At 41.8% G+C, this 19,939-nt stretch overlaps 1 protein-coding gene across 2 annotated transcripts in view; it reads right to left on the bottom strand.

Annotated features, from left to right (window-relative positions):
• Positions 1-239: 239 nt before the first annotated feature.
• The window catches only part of fut8b (fucosyltransferase 8b (alpha (1,6) fucosyltransferase)), a 46,275-nt gene continuing 26,575 nt past the window's right edge, over positions 240-19,939 (bottom strand). For both annotated transcript variants that reach the window (XM_061051822.1, XM_061051823.1), the window contains 4 exons: positions 13,357-13,603; positions 4,464-4,640; positions 4,213-4,363; positions 240-2,061 (listed from right to left, as the gene is read on the bottom strand). In XM_061051822.1, the coding sequence (XP_060907805.1) occupies positions 1,723-2,061; positions 4,213-4,363; positions 4,464-4,640; positions 13,357-13,603 (914 nt within the window). In that variant the 3' untranslated portion in view covers positions 240-1,722. The remainder of the gene's footprint in view (positions 2,062-4,212; positions 4,364-4,463; positions 4,641-13,356; positions 13,604-19,939) is intronic.

Here is a 19,939-nt window from a genome sequence, read left to right as displayed (position 1 = left end):
AATGGCTTTTTCCCCTCTTCAAAAATAGATGGATACCCTTCTGGAAATGAGCTCTTCAAATATGAAAAAAAAAAAAGAAAAAAAAAAAGACGAAGCCTTGATTCTCAGTTTGCTGTGTTTGTGTTATGGAGTTGAAGCATGCGCAGCCTGATTGAACGAGCAGGTGTCGCCCCGCTCAGAGAAGAAGGAGCAGATGGTGCACAGAATCAGACCAGAAAAATGGAGGGGGGGAAAACATGTACTGTGTTGGTTTCTCAAGTTTATTCGATCTGTGGTTATCAAAGACAATGCCCGAGAACATAAGTTATGAAAAAAAAAAAACCTTCATGATGGGGGGGGGGGGAGTTTTGTTGATATGATATAGCATTATCATTTTTAAACATAGGCATTATTGTAAAAAAACAAAGGAACGGATGGACAGAAGAGACAGCAGAGATGCTGGATAAAAAGGACATTTTCTCAGTGGAGTGCTTCTTTTTTTTCAGTGGACGGCTCCTGTGACTGCGTGTGTTTGCGTGCACCATGAGTTCACCGTACTCCACATAATCTTACCATTGTTCACTAGAGGTCACCAGCGGAGTGACTGGAGTTCACCATTGTTCCAAGTGCTGGGGAGGGGGCGGAGTCAGCCCCCTCTGTCACTGCCAGTCTCCCGCTGGACACACAAACACTATTAAGTTGGGAGGAAAGCGGGAAAAATAAGACAAACAAACACACTGATCATCAACTAACCAGGCACCAGGTCGTGACATGGCCCCTTAGACTTTAACACAGGCATACTTTATCTCACACACACACACACACACACACACACACCCATCCACACACGCACACACACACACACACACATACACACACTGTACAGTATACAATGCACAAGCCCCATACACACAAAATTAAGACCGTTTAAAAACACTCCATAAAAGCACAATATGGTTTAAAAAAAAAAATTAATTGCACATGTAGAGACGAGATAAAGGAAGCACAGTGAGTGGAGGAGGAGCAGCAGGAGGAGGTGTCTGTGTGTTTGGGGGGGGGGGGGGGGGGGGGGGCAGCTGTGAGCATGGCAAGAAGAGGATACAGTACATTCAGTCAACAAAAATAAAACAGGAGAAGAAGAAACAAAAAAAAGAGGCAAGATCAAAATCCAAAACCACTGAAAAGAATTAAATAAAAATCAAACACTTTTTCCAGTTTGTCATTTTTTTTTCTTAAAGTCATCGATTTCAAAGCTAACTCCGGGGTGTGCCAGTCTTACAGTAGTCCCAGGCGTCGTGTCCCGGGAGAGAGAGAGAGAGAGAGAGAGAGAGAGAGAGCGAGCAAGCTCGGTCAGTTGTGTGGATTTGAATTGTTTTCTTGCTTTTTACTTAAAATCAATGTTCACGTCTACATCTCTACAGACCTGACGTCACAGCGCCAGGCGGGGGAGTAGTGGTAGGGTGCAAGTCTGCCATGACCCGACATATGCACAGGCATTTACACAAGTGCACAGACACACACACACGCGCATTCGCACACACACACTCTCTCACAAAAACACAGAGAGTGCATTCTCTTTCGATCACCCCTGGGTACAGGCTTTTTCTTTTCTTTTCTTCTCAGGTAAGAGCACTAACAACGCCTCTCTCTTCTGTACAAAAGCAGCCTCCTTCCCTGGAATCGGAGTCTGCGTGCTCTTCTTCTTCCTCCTTTATTTTTTTTTCATGTCGTCTTTTTTTTTTTTTACTTCCTTTGAGAGTTGAGCAGTTTGTCCGCCTCCGGGTACGTCGGATACTTCACCGTCTCGATTTTCTCCCTGACCTTGTAGGAAGGATAGAGGCCAGTGCGGCCCAGTTTGCGGTTGATGCCTTTGGAGTATCCGTCCCAGTGGTTTCCGGCCACGCCGATGACGTCGCCGGGCTCCAGGGGGATGTCCTCGCTGTTGCGCGGCTGGTGGGGGTAGATGGCGATCTGGTTGTGGGCGTTTTGACCTCCGAAGTAGTAGATATCGTCCAGGGAGTAGAAGAAGGAGGAGGCGTCCGGATGAAGCATCTGCATGATCTCATAAGCCACACGGCAGACCTGAGGAAACAAGTGAAGGCAAGGGTTACTTTCACCCTTACATCTATAAACGTACATTTATTTATTTTTTTAAATATTTATTTTTGGGCTTTTTGTGCCTTTAATGGAGAGATAGGACAGTGGATAGAGTCAGAAATCAGGGAGAGAGAGTGGGGAACGACATGCGGGAAAGAAGCCACAAGTGGGAGGTGAACCCTGGCCGCCCGCTTGAGACAACAGCCTCCATACATGGGGCGCGCGCACTAACCACTGCGCCACCATAAACGTACATTTAAATAAGTAATTCAAAAAACAAGTTTAAAAAGTGCCTTTATGAACAAAGCAAGGATACTCAGAAGACAACAAAACAACAGAAACAAAATCATTTAACAGTCACAATGAAGTCAAACCAGGAGGACAGCAGATGTAAAAATAGAGCAGAGAGGAGACAGAAGGATGATTACAGACGAGGACCTTAACAGGGAAATAACAATAAAAAACATAATAAAAAGATAGATATAAACAAATGACGCTTAAAGGAGTAAAAACAAGAACAAGACATATGTATGTCTCCTGATAACAAAGCTGTAAAGACACTAGAGCCCAGTCAGAGGGACAAAAGGAATCTTCATTGTAAAAAAATATACCTTACACACCCCTCCTTCTTAAAGACGGATAAAAGTGCTAATAGGCTCCTCCTACTCAGGCCCTTGAAGTGGATTAATACAACTGGAGTGTGAATAGGAATAATGGAGCTCGTGCATTATTTTTCTCGTTGGCAGGAGGCCTCGACCACTCTCTGTTAAAGATGATCAGAATAATGGATGATGATGAATGCCATTGTAATGCGGAAGCTGCAGAGAATGAGCTAATCGTTTCACCACTTTGAGTCATGGGAGACATAATGGGACAATGAGGTTCTTGAAAATCAAACGGTTGTGATTGTTAGTGTGTCCTTGTGTTATTCTCGTGGCAAGCTGAAAACATCGAGTGATAATTGTCTTTTTTTTTTTTTTTTTTTACAGCCGTTTAAACAAAAACAAACAAAAGAAGCTTTTCTGAGAGTAACCTGATTTTGTCTTTTAAACCGTGTTTGTGAATCACAAGGTGATCAAGGTTTCTGTTGTTTTTCTGATCAAAGCTTGTCTGAGAATGATTATTCTGCTTTAAAGGGTTTGATATTAAAACAAGGATCTTCACTGTTCGCTTCTCATTAGTGTGATTAAAATAAAACAGGCTTTTATTCTGAAACATTCTGCCACGTCTGGTGGTTCAATAGTAATCAAGTGACCCACGTGTAAGAGTCCAGTCATTTAACAACACTTTGTCTAATACTGTCCCATGATATGAAATAAACAATATCCTTAACAACGCATCCCTCTCCATGAAGGCCACGTTTGTGTTATTCAAAGACTCTTCAGCTGTTTTCACACATGCACTCCTCGATCCTACGTTTTCTGGGAAACTTTAGGATAGCCCCTGAATTCTTCCAGAGTTACTTATTCATACATGATCCTCACATTCTTGCCTCTGTACCAATGCAAGATGTAAATGGATGTATTCACAGTTTCAACCAATGAGTGGAAAAAAAAACCACTGCTACACAAAACAGTATGAAGCAGCTTCGTTATGTGCCCGTCACTGGTCACGTGACATGAATCTCATCACGCCTGCTCAGTTGCACCAAATTTTTCAAAATACTTCCTACTGTGTTTACACGTCAGCAGAAATTTTTGTAGTATGGTTAAAAATGTGGCCCTTCTGTTCACACATGCAGCTCACCCTGAAAATTTATGGAACATTTCTAGAATTTTTCAGGAGCTGTGTGCGAGTGTGAAAGTTGCTGAAAAATGCTAAAACCTTTATACACTGATTTTTTTTTTAAGTAGTATGCCAAATAAGAACTAAGTGAATTATTGCACACCAACAATAATCTGTATTAAGACATATGACTAACATTTTTTTAAGAGAAATCAAGAAATCATTTTTATTCCGCTTCCATTGTTCCCCTGTCTTCTAGTTAAGAAACATTTTCATTCAGTCAGTGCTCTGTGTAATTTGGGCTACTTTCATCCAAACACTAAAACCATCCCATACCCCAGTTTCATGCAAAACACTTCAAAATAGCATTTCATGCGGCCTCTACATGTGGAGGAGGAGAAATGAACTGACCTGTGAGGAGAAGGTGCACACAAGGAAGTCAGTCTGAGACAAAAAGTGGATATCCAGGATGACTCCTCTCAGGGAGTTCTCAGTGTAGCGGTTGTGAAGGCCTGCCGACCATGAGATGGAGTTATCACTGATGAACTCATAGTCTGGATACCTAGAGGAGAGATGGGGGAGGAGGGAGTCAGGATGAGATACAATCACAAGCCAATGAAAGATAGGATTTCACATGTTGAAACACTTGGGGAGAAACTGACTTGATTTTGGCTTCCTGTAGCAGGGAGGGATCATCTGTGGCGAGGTAAACTCGTTTCTTGTCGACGTGGACGCGCCTGGCTAGATGTTGGAACTGCTCCTCCACATGCAGCATGTACTCCTCTATGGGGTGGAAGGCTGCCTCTGTCCCCACTTTGTCTGTCCTCCTCACATGGACTCTGCAGAAACACAAACAGGGACATAGACAGGGTTAGGAATCAGTCTGAAATCTCCCTGTGAATCAGTAGCTTTCATTCAATTTGTTTTCTGGTAGTTTCTGTTGATGTTGGTGCAGACCTTTGGACCTTTGTATTCTGAGCTAGTAGATAGTATGAACACATTTATACTAGTGGCCTTAGTGTGCTCACAACACAGTATCTAAAGGCTTTATTAAACTGTAGGGCATTCTGCATTGGCGTAGTAGCAGCTGCCAAACATCCTCCTTGTCTTGTGTTTCTACGGGAATAACTGGAAACTGTTGGAGTTCTCTTAACCGCAGTTCAGACTGACCTCTTCAGGTCACGGCTTTTCCCCAACAAAAGAGGAAGCCACATGATGCTCATTGAAAGGTCTGGATATACCTTACCTTGACCCTGATTGGTCAAAGGAATGGGCCAGTGTATAACAAGAAACTGTCATCTTTTAAAATCCATTTCAAGGCTCCAAACGGTAGCCTAACAAAGTCACACATATTCCTTCCTACACGCTGATTATCATGAAACATGCACAACAGCAGGGACAATAGTGGATCCAAACGAAACCTTCTCCTTCTTGTTGTGTTGTTGGCATTGCTACAGTATACGGACAGCCAGCTGACGTTCAAAGACAAGAAAGGCCTTGAAGGTATGCAGATGAGGCAGTTCCTCTCAAAAGTCAACTGAACAGTTTGGTGTGAAAAGGCCGTGTGTCTAATGCACTTCAATTCTGTTTCTTTGTTTGGGAGGAGAACAATGAGTCTCACTAGCAGTGTTATATGGTAAACACTCAAGTGAAAGATTAACATTCAGAGGTCTGTGACAGTGTGCAATACGAGCTGCATAACCCATCAAACTAACTCATCCTTCTTGTATTAATAACTTGATAAAAGTAAGTGAGTGAGTGAGGTATTTGATGAAATCTGTTTTGTATATAAGGTATGTCTTACTTTGTTTTTTTCTCTTGTTGGTGTGTGTTGTTTGATCAGGTTTTGTGACCTCTGCATTGTGTCACGTGACTGTGACTTCTGTCACTTGACATCTTAATTTGATTTAAACACCAGTTCTGTCTCCGTCTACTCTGTCCTGAGTTGAAATGCGTAGACACATCCCTGTTTAATAAAGGATTTTTATGTCACATCAGAGTAGGGCTGGGAATCTTTGGGGGTCACGATTCGATTGAGAATCTATCTTCGATTCAAAACAAATCTGGATTCATGATTAAAGTCTATTTTTGAATTAGTACATACTTCACGATCTACTCCAGTCATTTGTGAGATTTGTCATTCTACTGAGTTAAAGAGCTAGCCTTAGGACTTAGCAGGGACTGCTTACCTCTACATCAGAGTGCCTCTGACTTTCAGTTTAGTCTGCCTTTTCTTCACTATGAACTTTGTTTGTTATCAGGACAGTCATTTATTAGCTGTTTGACCTCTGACCCCTGTCCTTGAACAGCACCGGATTCCTCCACATGTTGAGACCCAGTGCAGCACATGCTTCAACCTTTGTTCTTCACAAAAGTAAACTGGACTACCCCTAACCAGGCTTACTGCTTTTCATATGCTTCACTTAATAAAGGTTAACATATGTGATGAACAGAGACCATTTCATGAATTTATCCACAAACACACCCATCATAAACTTGACTTAAAGAGTGAGATATCAAATACAGATATTAGAGGATATTATTTTTTGCCTCCTTGAAACTTCTTCTGTTAAAAAAAGTCAGGAACAGCGGATTGTTCTGTTAACCTGCAGTAACAAGTTATAGCATAACAAAATCATAAATGGTAAATGGACTTGAGCTTGTTATTGGTGTTTTTTCTAGTCTTCTGACTACTCAAAGCACTTTTACACTGCAGGTCACACCCACACATTCACACCCATTCCTACACTAAAGGCAGTGGTTGCTTAGTGACCATCAGAAGTAACCAACGAAGCAGCAAGAGAAGCTTGCGGTTTGGTGTCTTGCGCAAGGAAAAATCAGACATGTTGCTGCAGGAGCAGGGAATTGAACCCCCAACCTTCTGTTTGAGAGACGACCGACTCTACCAACTGAGCCACAAGGGCAATCTGTAAATCTAATTTAGAACATTTCTTCTATCAGCAGTGAAAGTCTTCTTAAGGTAAAAACCAACAAATGGAATGGCACTTAAACTTGAATGGAATACGTTGGAAGTCTTTTTTTCCTTGATATAAAAAGCAAACAGAAAAAATTGACGGTGCAAAGGCGAAAAAGAAAAAGAAAAGAAAAACTTATGCTGAGAGAAGAAGAAGTGGAGTGAGCTTGAAGAAACCCCCCCCCAAAAAAAAACAGTGTATTTTTTTTCTGTCCTTGTCACGGCTCTCAGTAAGCGAGGACAAAGAGACGGCACTTTCACCGGATTCAAGTATGAGAGAGAAAGAGGAGCTTTTAAGCTGAAGAAAGAGGGTCGAGGGCAGATATGGTTCCTCTGCTGACACTGAGACATCCCTCAAACTGACGGATGCTGAAACACGATTTTATTTCAAACAGAACTATTCAATTATATTTAAAAAAAAGCACCCATGCACGACTGCATTTTGGCTTCTGGCCTTGAGGAGCAAATTACATTTGAAAATCTGAGAGAAAACATGAACACTCAACATTTATAAAATTACATCTGGAAGCTGGTCGCTACATCCGGCTGTCTTCTACGGACCTGAACATCCTGAGTCTTTCAAGGACACTCTGATTAGGAATGTAACTTTCAGCTTCGGCTTCCAAATAGATTCTCTTACCTTGAGGCTGCATTTAACTCTTTAGTGAGAATGTGAAAGAGAGGAAAAAGAAAAGAAAAAAAAAACAAGAGAGAGAGAGAGAGAGAGAGAGAGAGAGAGAGAGAGAGAGAGAGAGAGAGCTATCAATCAGTGATCAGCTGGAGGAATAGCCTTATGCAGTAAATCCAATCCAAAGAATGGAGTGAGGGATAGTGGCTGAGTGGGCAGCCTGAGTCTTTCATTTGCTTTCGGTCTCTGCTATCACACAGAGGTCCTGACTCCGTCCTTTGTCAGGGTCCTTCTCTCCTGCTTCCTCGACTCTTTCATGTCGACTCCTTTTTGTTCCTCGTTTTGTCTCACCCTTTCCTCTCTCCATCCCAGAGGCATTGCTTAGCTCTTCTCAATCTCCTCCCTCCCTCATCCTCCCTCTCTCTCCCTCCCTCTCTCTCTCTCTGTCTCTCTCTCATATCCCCCTTACACACTCTCCCACACTACTGCCTCCATAATTCAATTCATTTCTTTCTATTCATACAGTTCTGCTGGAGAGGCAGGACAATCTCCTCTGTGGGCGTGAAAGTACACATCAAATACACCCACACTGGAAACAGCAAGAGCTGATTCAGGCAGATTGTGACAATAACTAACATTAGTGCTCTGGATTATCACATGATTATAAAGATGAGGACAGCAGCTCAGGCTGCTTGGCTTTTTTTTCTTTTTCTTTGAAGTAGATGTCATTTGTTTCTAAATCTTTCGAAACAGCTCATCAAAGATCCATCAATAGTTGCTGTAAAATAGCTGCTCATGCAAACACTCTGACACCCAAACATGATAATGAAACAGGAATATTTTGAACGTTTTACTTTAGAAGTTGCAGATGGATGTTTAATTAAAGGAGAAGCTGACAGTACGTTTCCAAACAAGTCGAACAAAGTCATCAAATCGTTTTCAAAGAACAATGATTACAGCTCACGTCTCTGCACATGATGCCAGCTTGAGTTTATCTAAAGGTAGAATACTTTTATAGCTGAATAACACTCACAATGAATGACTCTCTGATGTTCGTCGATACAAGTGTCTGCTTAGTGAATTGTAGATGTGTACAGAAATCAGGATGAGACTTTGAACACTAACACATAAAAGAGAAGATCAGCAGAGAGATAAACTGTCCGTCTTTGTCCACAAGGAACCACACAGGATGTTTACGTTTCAGAAGAAAAAAAAAAGTAAAAAAATTGCCTGGATTGCAGTTTTAATGAAGCCAACTATATTTAAGAAATCGTATCAGGTACATTGTTTTTTACTGATTCTTTATAAGGTTTATGACCTGGGTTTTACCATGATAAATATATATATATATACACAATAAGGCAGTACATGTCAGTCTGCTACCTCATACTACACATAGCACTTTATAACACTAGCGAACCCCCCATCAGTTTTAACCATTAAGAACCGGGTCCTTTCATGTAGCTCTATTGTAGCTGGTTTTATATGCACATGTTGTGTTTTAAGCATGCTTACAGGTTTGTTGAATCTGACATCTTTAGTTTTTTCTTTTGTGTTTAAATGGAAAATATGTTCAGCAAGTCACATTTCTGCGTTCTGCATCCAAAAAGAGTTTTCTCTTCTCTCCCATTCCACGGCGTAAGCCTTATTCATACAGAACAGACCTGACACAAAATATTATAAAAGATATATTTAGTAGATCTAGCTCTTGGCAACCACATCGCCATGGAAATGACAGAAGCAGTAACTCTACTTTCGCTCTCTCTCTCTCAGGCATTAAATGGTGGAAGGATGGAGCTGTGCTGATAGCAGCTTTTAGTCGGTGGCTTCCAGCCTTCCTGCAGCTCGTGTCCTTAGGGAGCAGCGGAGGAGAGAGAGAGAGAGAGAGAGAGAGAGAGAGAGAGAGAGAGAGAGAGAGAGAGAGAGAGCGAGCGCGAGAGTGGTGGTTGTAGTGGCGGTGACGACTGAAGGCGGGTGGGGGTCGCCTGGCGGTTGTTGGGTGCTCTGGGGACAAGCTGCTTTTCTATCGCTCTTGGTTCTCCTTCCATCAACCCCTTGCTTCTCCCACTGCTCTCACCTTTTTTTTTTTTTACTTCGCTGACACTATGGATCCTTTTCAAACCTCACTTTTATATCTCAGCCCTCCCAACACTTTTCCATACACACTTATATCACCTTCCCCCTTGGTGCTGATAGAAGCACACAGGCACTTTGTTCCTACATCAGTGCAGAAAGGAATGGAGGTATCAAGTGCTGAGGAGGGAGGGGAAAAAAGGGAAGAGAACTTTGTTCTACCCAGCACTTCATTTCAATAACCCTTTCCCCTGTGATATGAGGGGAGAAACTGGTGTGTGCAGGAGTGGGGGTTAGACTAGAAAACACAAGAAACAGTGGTAGAGATATGTGTAAAACTAAGAGAGAGAGAAAGAGAGAGAGAGAGGGGGGGGGGGGGGGGGGGGGGGGGGTAGGAATGTGTTAGCCTGGGAACGTGAGGTAGAGGTGAGTGTGAAAATCAAAAAATTTTAACAATCTTGAAGCAGGATGAAAATGGAGATGGAGATTTGAAAACAGTTGGGATGAGTCACAGAAAAAAAAAGGGGGGGGGGGGGGGGAGTTCAAGAAGGACGAGAGAAAGGAACGGCAGCTGCCAGGGTGATGAAAGGCAGGGAGGTAACAACCAAAGAGAGGAGCATCTGAGAAAAGGGAATAAAACATAGAGTCTGTATTATCAGGGAGAGAGAGAACCGAGCAGAGCAGGACAGGTAGAAGTGAGGAGGAAGAAGAGTGCTGATTGCCCGCAGCAAAATGTTAAGAGGAAGGTGAGAAGGAGAGCAGTTTTGAAGGGCAGGAAGCCGGCGCTGGAACTGTGAACACATGGATGTGATACGAAGAGGTTGACAGAAGGAAAATAACTTTCAGCATTAACGTTAGCATTAAGAACCAGATTAAGAACCAAACATGGACACGCAGTGTTAAAATGTCATGCTCCTTTTATCTGGGACATAGCAGAGTTCATAATTCCTGCTCAGAGATTCATTATCTGTGACAACTGATTTGCAAATCGTGAGCATGGATTTGAAAACTGTTGGGAAGGTTTTGATAACTGGGGCACAGTTTGGTAAACTTTGGGAACGGTTTGGTACCGGCGCCCCCGAAAGAAGACCATTTCCATGGTGATTGCAACTGCCAAGTAGGTCCAATTTATCTGGATTCAAGGGTCGATTTAAAGCTACAGTTTTGTTTACAATGGACTTTTCACACCTTTACTGTGCAGCGCTGTATTTATAGTTCTTTTTCACTAACTTGGACTTGCTTGGCAGATGCAGTTGCTATGGAAACGGTCTATTCTACATGTTTTTGATGTAATGTGTGACCAACTTTGAACTGCTGTGTTTTTGGAATGTGCTATAGAAGTAAACTTGTCTTACCTATGCTCTGATCTTCTCTATATGTAAAGTGTCATGAGAACACTTTTTATTTAGCATTCTAAAAAGATTGGTTGATTGCTTAATAAAAACCTGAGGGAAGTTTTCTACAAAGTCCTGTATGATCCAGGGGTGTGCCGTTTTTAAGATAAGTTTCAATATTAATGTTTCAAATGAGGCTGTCAGACAGCATACGTATGAATGTTCGTTGACGCGGTCACACAGGAAAAAATAAAGAAGCAAATAAACCGCCAAATGTGTCTGACCCATTTCTAAGAGGCTGCTTATGAAATTGGCTAACAACAGCATTGTGATTTCATAGAGTCCCACAAGGGAGGGGATGGCTCTCTCACCGGAACCAAAGACCTCACACTGATGAATTCTTTCCAATTATGCTGAACCGGAAACAACAAGTCCCAAGTCACTTACAAGCTGTGAGAGCAGAATCTCTGGAGGCCAAACAACGCTGAGACTATATGAAGGGCTGAAATCAGAGCCACTAATGGCAGATTTGGAACGGCTGGTGTCATCTCATCTGCACCTTTGATGCCAAGTCTCATGAAAAGCAATATCTAGGTGGTGTATTACGATTTTAGGACACTGAGGTACATTGTGAGGGATTTGGAGATTGTCCTATCTGCAAACAATCTGAGCTCAAAAAGAACTGGTGAGAGATAAAGTGGCCATTATTCTGTTTTTTTTTTTTCCAGATAGTCATGGAAAATGACAATGTAGGTCAGTCAGTCTGCTCTCCCTTTTTGGTACAAACTTGAATATCTCACAACTGTTGGATATATTTTTGCACTCATTTTCCAAGTGGATGAAGCTCACAAAATGTGATCAACATAATACCTACTTAACATCAATGCCCAGTTGCATGAACTACCTTAAGATTCAAACTTTAGTTCAACTCTTATGAAGAATATTTCCCAAAAGGCCCCTGGCTTCACTTAGGAGGATTGCACAAAGCCTCTTACAGTGCCTCGTTTCTCGAGTGTTCAGACCAAGACGTTCACTGTATTTACTGTCATAATACAACACGTCTGCTCTTTTACTTCACAGTAGGGGTGTCACATAATATCAATATATTAAAATCATAGAATGGCTGGTGCCAAAGGCTCTGACACGATTGAGTGCACAAGAGTTAATTGGCCAAAGACGAGGTGAACAGCGGGATAAAAAAGAAGAAGAAGAAACAGAAGACAGTGGAATAATGTGGGACAGTGGTAAAAGTAGGGACAGGATGAAGTGTGATAAGAGGTGAAGCTAACATCACAGTGCAGTGAACTTTTTAAGCACATTTTGTATTCTTTAGTTATCAGATTTCCTGATGTGTCATTATACGAAAGTCTTGCTCTATATATCAATTATCGCAGACTCATTGTCTCGTTATATTATTGATATTGTAGGAAGACAGACTGATGGTAAACATCCTAACATGTAGATCCTGTCTGTTTTCCTGTACCCTAAATGTTTCTTCTTTCTCCCTTTCTCTCTTCGAGCGCTCTTAATTAAGCCGTAGTCTTCTTTTACACTAATTATTTCACTTTAGATAGGCTGTTATGGCTGAGGAAAATGATTACTAAGGACCCTCAAGCAACCAATAATGGAATACTTAGGTAGAAAGAATTCCCTCCGGTGATCACAGGGTTTTCCCTCCCAACAATGTGAGGAAATTCTTCTGGGGATTTTACGCTCCTCGTTTCTTTCTAATACAACTTTAGAAGAACATTTAAGGACAAACTTAGCCTTAGTGGTTTGATGTAACTGGGTGCAACAGTTACATAGCAGCATAAAAAATAATAATTATTTCTTAATATGGCCTCACACACAGTGGCTTTTCTGGGCGTAGTCTTGTGTTTTTTCTTCCTATTAAATATGAATCATATTTACCAAACAGATACAAAATCTCATCTCAAAATAAACTACAACGCCCATAATCCTTATGAAAAAGGAACATGTCATGTAGTGCAACAGTGTGGCTAATTTTTTAACAGTTGGATGTGACATGGTATGTTTGAAAGCTCGCCTCCATTCGTTGTGTATTGTAAGCTGTTCTTGGAAACATGGCTAGCATTAATCATGATCTTGCATTTAAAGAAAACAGTGGTTTACTGTTCAATAAATAAAGCTTGTGAAGTGATGCTTTGATTGAAAAGACGCCTCAATTAAAGTCGTCCAGTGACCAGCACAGTTGGGCAGCGTGACTAGCGGGCTGTCGGCTCGGTCTTCACAACTTTCACCGTAAGCTGAGAGCACTTCCAACGATAAAGGTCGAAGATGAACCGAACAAAACAAGACCATCAAATTAAGGTTCATCCAGTGCTATTTCATTAACCCCATATTAACCTCAACACAAACTACTGTTTGTATTAATCCACATCCCCTTAAAGCTTTGTCTTTGTTTACTTTAATGTGAAGTACTTTTTAAACTCAGTTGTAGAGATGTATCACAGGAACAAAGTCATCATAGCTGGACAGGTAATAACCAGAGAAAAAGGACAACAAGCAATGTGAACGCTTCTTACCCGATGATGGGGTGTTTGAAGCCCAGCTTGGCGGTGGTCTGCTGGATCTCCTTCTCTAGCCATGCCTGTGGGCGCACCAGGTACTTGACAAATTGTGACACCCACCAGACAGAGGGGTCGCCATGTAAACGATGCAGGCGTGGCGCCAGGTCCTCTGGGATCGCCAGTGGCAGGTAAGGAGGCCGAGGGTGGAGACTGTCCACGATAGGTAACTCCACAACCTGGACGTCCTTATCATGGGCCTCTCCTGAAGGGTCCAAAGAGAAGCATGTTGAGTATAAAACACATGAATAGAGACTTACTTTTGACCGCAAAGCTCATGCTAAGTAATGTACGTTTATTATCGTCGAGGCATTTTTGTCTGTTCATCAATTGTATAGTTTATACTGAAAAGAAATGATCTTTAGAGTAAGAGCCTGAAATATGGACTTTCAAATACTTGTTTTGTGTAACCAACAGTCTGTTACGCAAAGATATTCCATTTACAATTCATTTCCTGCATTATCTCCGCCCGCCCAGGTACCAGTGATGTAAGAAATATGATCCAGGAAGGACGGATTTAGTGATAGGCTTTATTCTGAAAGCTTGAGATACCAAAACACTCCACAGTTGTTTATAATCCTCTGAGACGGAACTTTACAATTCTGGAAAGTTATTAAATGGCAAATATTTTCTCTCTCTTTTTTTTTTTTTTTTTGCCACGGTTAACAGACTGTCCCAGTCTTTTTGCCAGCAGCCTCTGCACCCGTCTCTTCTTTCTGCTCACTGTTATGGTCTTAATACGCTCTGAATATGAGAGCTGCATTGATCCATTCAAGGCAGTAAGAAGATTCAAATGATAACTGGTGATTTTTTTTTATTCAAACTAAGTTTCTGAGAATAGAAGGTGTGATATGCTGTACTGGTTTGAAAGCCGAGTCAAGCGAAATCTAAGGCTTTGTAAATAGAGTTGATCAACTTTGAATCATGTTGAAAACTTGTGTCAAACTAACTTGTGTTTGTAGCATGAACAAGCCACAGTCTCAATATTGAAATTATGTTTTGAGCTTGACAGTGGACAGAGTCAGAAACAAGGATAAGAAAGTGGGGGGGGGGGGGGGGGGGGGGGGGGGGGGGGGGGGGTAACATGTGGATGAAGTGACAAAGGATGGGAGTGCTAGGGCGGCTGCTACTGTATGAGGACTATAGCCTCTGTATATGGGGCATGCCATTCAACCAAGCTAAAACAGTTCCCCAAACCTCTTATTAATCATTTTTAGCAGAGACTATATATTACATAGATGTAGTCCCAGTGACATCACCCAATCGTTTCTTAAGTGGAATTTCCAAGCCTAGTGATGACGGTGGCCATATTGGAATGCTGTGTCCAACTAACTTTTGTTTTTGTAATTTTAGCCTCCTGGCAAATAATTCAATGTGTCCGCCTGTAAGTCAGATCAGCCATGCCCCTAAATACACACAACTTCCACCTCTGCATTTGGCTTCATGTTTCAACACCAGAAGTTGTGTCGTATTTTTTTTTAGCTTGTAAGGGAATCAGATGTACCTGATATTTCTGTTCAGGAAAAAACAACTTGCACAATTTATTTTTGATCTGTTCATAAGACGCTGGAGTTTTGAGACATCAGCTGGTTGTCAGCAAAGCTGTCTGTCAGATCTGTTGGATCTGTAACAACTGACAAAACTGCATAACTACTAGTCTGCAGAGTTACTGAGCCTTTCACTTTCTCTGCTGAAGCTGCTCTGTCAAAGAGAAATGTTGTGATGCAGGGAGATATTTCAGCCTTTTCCTTTGGTCTGATTACATTCCCTCCTGTTTGGTTTCTGAGAGGAATCTAAATCACCCAACCCCTGTGAGTCCAGCGTTTGTGACTGATAGCTGCTCTTTGCTGTCCTTGCTTTAAGGCCAAGCTAAAGTAAGCTCCTTTCTATCAAGGCTGTGAAAGGCCAGGGGCTGATTCAAGGAGCTGGATTGGAGGTGTTACTGGGGGCTGGTGGTCTGGCATTGGCCTCTTCAGGCTTAGTCCTGCTTGGCAGAAGAAGCCCTGGGCAGAAGGTTGGGCGCAGCTGATTACGAAGGTCACCTTTCTGGGCAGCAGCAACCCCCCCAGCGTACTACCAGACCTTGATACACATCAAGGCCAACTGTCCATACTCAGTGCATGTTTGAACAAAGGTGGAATACATATGCCTGCAAACATGCATTATAAGCACACACAAAAAATAAAATATATATATACCCATAAACAGGCTCAAGTACAGGGCCTTGTGAACAGCAGGAAAATGTGATCTAGCAGTGATGACTAGAAAGGATTCAAATACAACAAAAATAAAAGGGATGTGTATTCACACACACAAACACACGCACAGACCTACAAAAGCCTCCGCTAATCTCATCTCACCAGAAGGGATATGCCTGGCAGACAAAACCTTCACTCCCTTTCAGTCTTAAAACCCGAGGAGAGGTTTTTTTTTTGGTTTGTGTATGCGTGTGTGTATGCGTGTGTGTGTAAATGTGAAAACCGATTTACGTGAAAACAAGTTTGAGGCCCATGTTCTGTCAGACTAAAGTAGCTCCTCTAACTGCAACAAACAGGCCCTAATACAACCACGAACACATCACGGACACTTTTCCAAATAAATGGCATAACGATTCATTAAAAATGGCCTCCTTCAGAAAAGGAGACGTTTAAGAACATGTTAAAAAACAAAAACAGAAACACAGGCCTCCATTTGTGTGTGTTTGCCCGAGCATGCCATGCACTGAATATAAATTGGTGGAAGCATTAAATATTGAGCAGAAAAAATATTCCCAGGCCTGACTTATATAACAGCATTGGCATGATTCACATAAGGGGGAATGGGCGTATTTTCAGGCCTGCACTTCTTGGCAAAAAATGTACAGATATGCCGTATGTCTTCCTCCCACAGCTACTTAATTAGATCACAAAGCTTCTAAATTTGATCTCGACTCCAAAGCCTTTGCATATGTTTCCCTGCATGCATCATGACTCAGAGCACATAAGTCTTCACTCGCACAGAGTTCCTACATAATGTTTCAAACCTATGATATATAGCGTGCCTAATGAATATTTCATAAGATCAACACAGCTAAGCAACGGGAGAAGACGAGAGTGACACCATCCAGGAAGAAAATATAAAACCTCTCCATTCATTATACATTGGAGATTTAGTTTATGAACTTGGAGAACTCTCGTTCCACTCTTTATATGGCAGAGAACATTATGTTTCTCCTGCTGCTCACACTCATAAGGCAGTAATATCTCCACAGAGAACCTCAAAGGAATACACTCTCTTTGGCAAATTAGCTCTTTGATCAACGAACCATTGTTCCACAAGAAGACTGGTTTCTGCTTTATGCGTTCAGAATGAAAGTCTGCTATACCGCGGCTGTGAGATGGTGCTAAGCCGTCTCATGCTGTCCACTGAACATTAAAGTTGTAGTTAAACAGCAGCATGCTCCACTGGGCTAAATAGACAATTGGGCTGGATATTGGAAAACTCACTACTCTTTCTAGGTACTGACATGCGAGTATCTGGAGCGCCTGGAATGTAAAATTATCAAGAACTAAGAACTTTTCGTGAATGTCTATTGAGATTTATAGTGTTGTTCCAAACTACAACCAATTTAACACAGCGTTTTATTCTGATAGTTTAAGCACAGCTTGTTGTGTCTGAACAATGTACAACATTTAAAGGAAGAATACAATAAGGTAAGAAAGAAGTACGCTTTCTGTGTCTGAACCATGACTTTGATGATGTATCAACTTTAGTATAAGACACAACATGCAGCATTTCAGCAGGGAAAGGTCATTTCTATCAACGATCTCATTATATGCTGATGATTTAATGCTTTACCTTCCTGTTTCATCAGCTTACAACTTTTTTCCCCTCTCTCAAATCTTCTATTTCCCTGCCACAGCGCAAATCATAGCAGGGTATCCTGTATGTTCTGAATGGGGATTTTCTTGTCATGTTTTGTTTTTCTCATTTCCCATAAGCGGGGAAGAAAATCAGCAGGTCCCATAATGACTTTATCGCTATCTTTGATTTCCTCCCCCAGGCTATATGTTTTCCTGACAGAAATACCCTGTCACAGATGCATACACTCTGCATCCTCTCTCCGTCTTTAAATGTCTCACATCCTGAGGGAAACACTTAACAGAAAGTGGGCTAACCATCTGAAGATAAATGAGGAAGGGTGGAATCTGGTAGGGATGCTACATAAAACACAAGACAAAGTCAATTTCCCACAAACACAAGGGTAAGTAAACAGAACAAAGAATTGCTCGGTATGTAGAACACCCATAGCAGAAAGTGCCATTTTAATGTGAAGGTGACCACAAGGATTGGTGGTATTTACCAGAAAATCATACAGCAGAGACAGATAATACGTTTTCAAGAGGAACAAAATTAGTGTCCTTGAGGTGCAAATTTCTCTGCCATCCAGGCTCCAAACAAAACCTGTAATCAGCTCAAGTTATTTAAGGTAACAACCAAATACATAGAAGCTTATATTGGCACCATTACAAGTGTTCAAGCGATCTGTATTCTCTATATTAATATTCTTTAATTGCACTAGCCAAACACTCCATTAATTAACAAGATACTCAATGTACATCTACTTATTAATCCAAGGCTTTAGCATCCCTCTGTGGTCCATTGCCCCAAGGAGTGTTCTGCCTGTTCTGTTAACAAAACAGGCATGACCACAGGCGTAGCTAAGAAGCCAAAAGGCTTACATTAGATATGCATTGCTAGTTAGCGGGTTTGGTCAACAGAAAATACTGTCTCTGCAAGATGCAAAACTTTACAAGGCCACAAATTCTTAATGCTAGAAGGCAGACTGGTGTTTAAAGTGAGATGGCTATATGTGGATCTATAGGAGGCTGTTTGTGCGACCAGACACCAGAGACAGCGATAGATAGCGGGAAAGGACACATGAAAGGCAGGAGAATAAGAAAAGAAAGGCGCTGGGAGTGCAGGAGATAAGAAGGGAGAGCCCAGGAGAGCAGAAGTCAAATGGAGCGATTGGAGAAGAAATGAGAAGCCGAATAGGATGCAGAGACGAGAACATGGGGGCAATGACAAAGAACAGAAATGATGGATAGGCAGACACAGACTGATTATAAAACCTCCAAATTATCTCTGATCTGTATATAAAAGACACGTTTGTTTTGTAAGTTAAGCTGGTGCAACATGTTACACTGTAGGACTATCCATTTATCATAACAAAATCACAATTTTGACTCAAGCCTCGGCGCAACTCAGGTAAAAAATGAATCTGCTGCCAGCATTAGCATGGAGATCCATTCCCCTCAAACAAGCTCATCAATCTTTGGTCTACGATGTGCTGAAACCTGACGATGCACTACCTCATGCTTCAACATATTTTCTCCATGGACAGACCATGACAGGTACAGCATTCTAATAACACATATATTTCAAACCATGGTAGTGGCTTTGTGAGGCTACACAGTGGGCACAGCTGGGCGTAGAGCTAAACGCTATCGTCAGCATGCTAAGATGCTCAAAATGACATTTTGAAATGCTGAAGTCTGCTCATTAGTGAGCGTTATCATGAAAGCTTTCACTAATTAGCAATTGACATGAAGTACATGGTGGCTCCAGAGATTCTACTATTTCTAATTATTAACTCTCTCCCTCATACACTACAGTAAATATGGCCTCTTCACCACTGTTGAGGTGAAAATTCACATCTCAAGAGCCTACTCTCCCTCGGGTCAATCCTTCCCCCTCTCAATAGTGGGCACATATTGCAACAGCCCCAGATAACTTCTTCAATTTGGGCCTGATAAGACCCCATGTCCACCTGCAAAATGTCCCCAAGCCTGGCTTATCGACAGGTTCTCTATTTCAAGCTCCATCTCGACAAATCATTAAGGCTGCGATTAGATGCAAGAAAGCCCTCCAGCTAGCATCACAGGGTTGTGTTATGTGTAATTGTTTTCCTACAGGTACCAGTGAGAAAGTGAAATATGAACCACCGAGTTCAGATTGAAGGCTAATTACACGCAGGGACCCTGCAAAACCCTCGACTGGCAGGTACGTGCATTTGATCGATCCCTGCACACGGTGGAGAAGAGGACCTCTGCTCAGAGGGTTGTCAGTTCAAGTAGATTTTCAATCGCAATGTGTTAAGAAGAGCCAAATATTCACCCTGAAAACCACATTAAATATTGATGTCGGAGTGTGTTTTTTTTGTCAGGATAATGTTTTAAATTTATGAGATTAGCATTCACTGTTAAAATGTACGACCCTGAGTCAGATTATGCAATAACCAGAGGCTGCAACTCAGAAACATGTGCAGGTTTCCTCAGTGAAGACTATGAATCCTTTTCCGTTGTTGTTCATGATGAGCCTCAGTTAATAAATAATGGACAGCACTTCTGAAAAGATGATTCTCATCTCTCTCTCTCTCTGCAAGTAGAGGATTACTGTAAATCAGAGGAGCAGGTTGTTTACTGAGATTGAGTCATGTGATTTCTTGGCAATGAAACCTTTGAACAATAACCTGCTGCTGCTTCGTTGGCTGCCAAAG

Source organism: Labrus mixtus, chromosome 12 (genome assembly GCF_963584025.1).
Source record: "Labrus mixtus chromosome 12, fLabMix1.1, whole genome shotgun sequence".
Taxonomy (NCBI): domain Eukaryota; kingdom Metazoa; phylum Chordata; class Actinopteri; order Labriformes; family Labridae; genus Labrus; species Labrus mixtus.
This window is presented reverse-complemented; position numbering and strand designations above follow the sequence as displayed.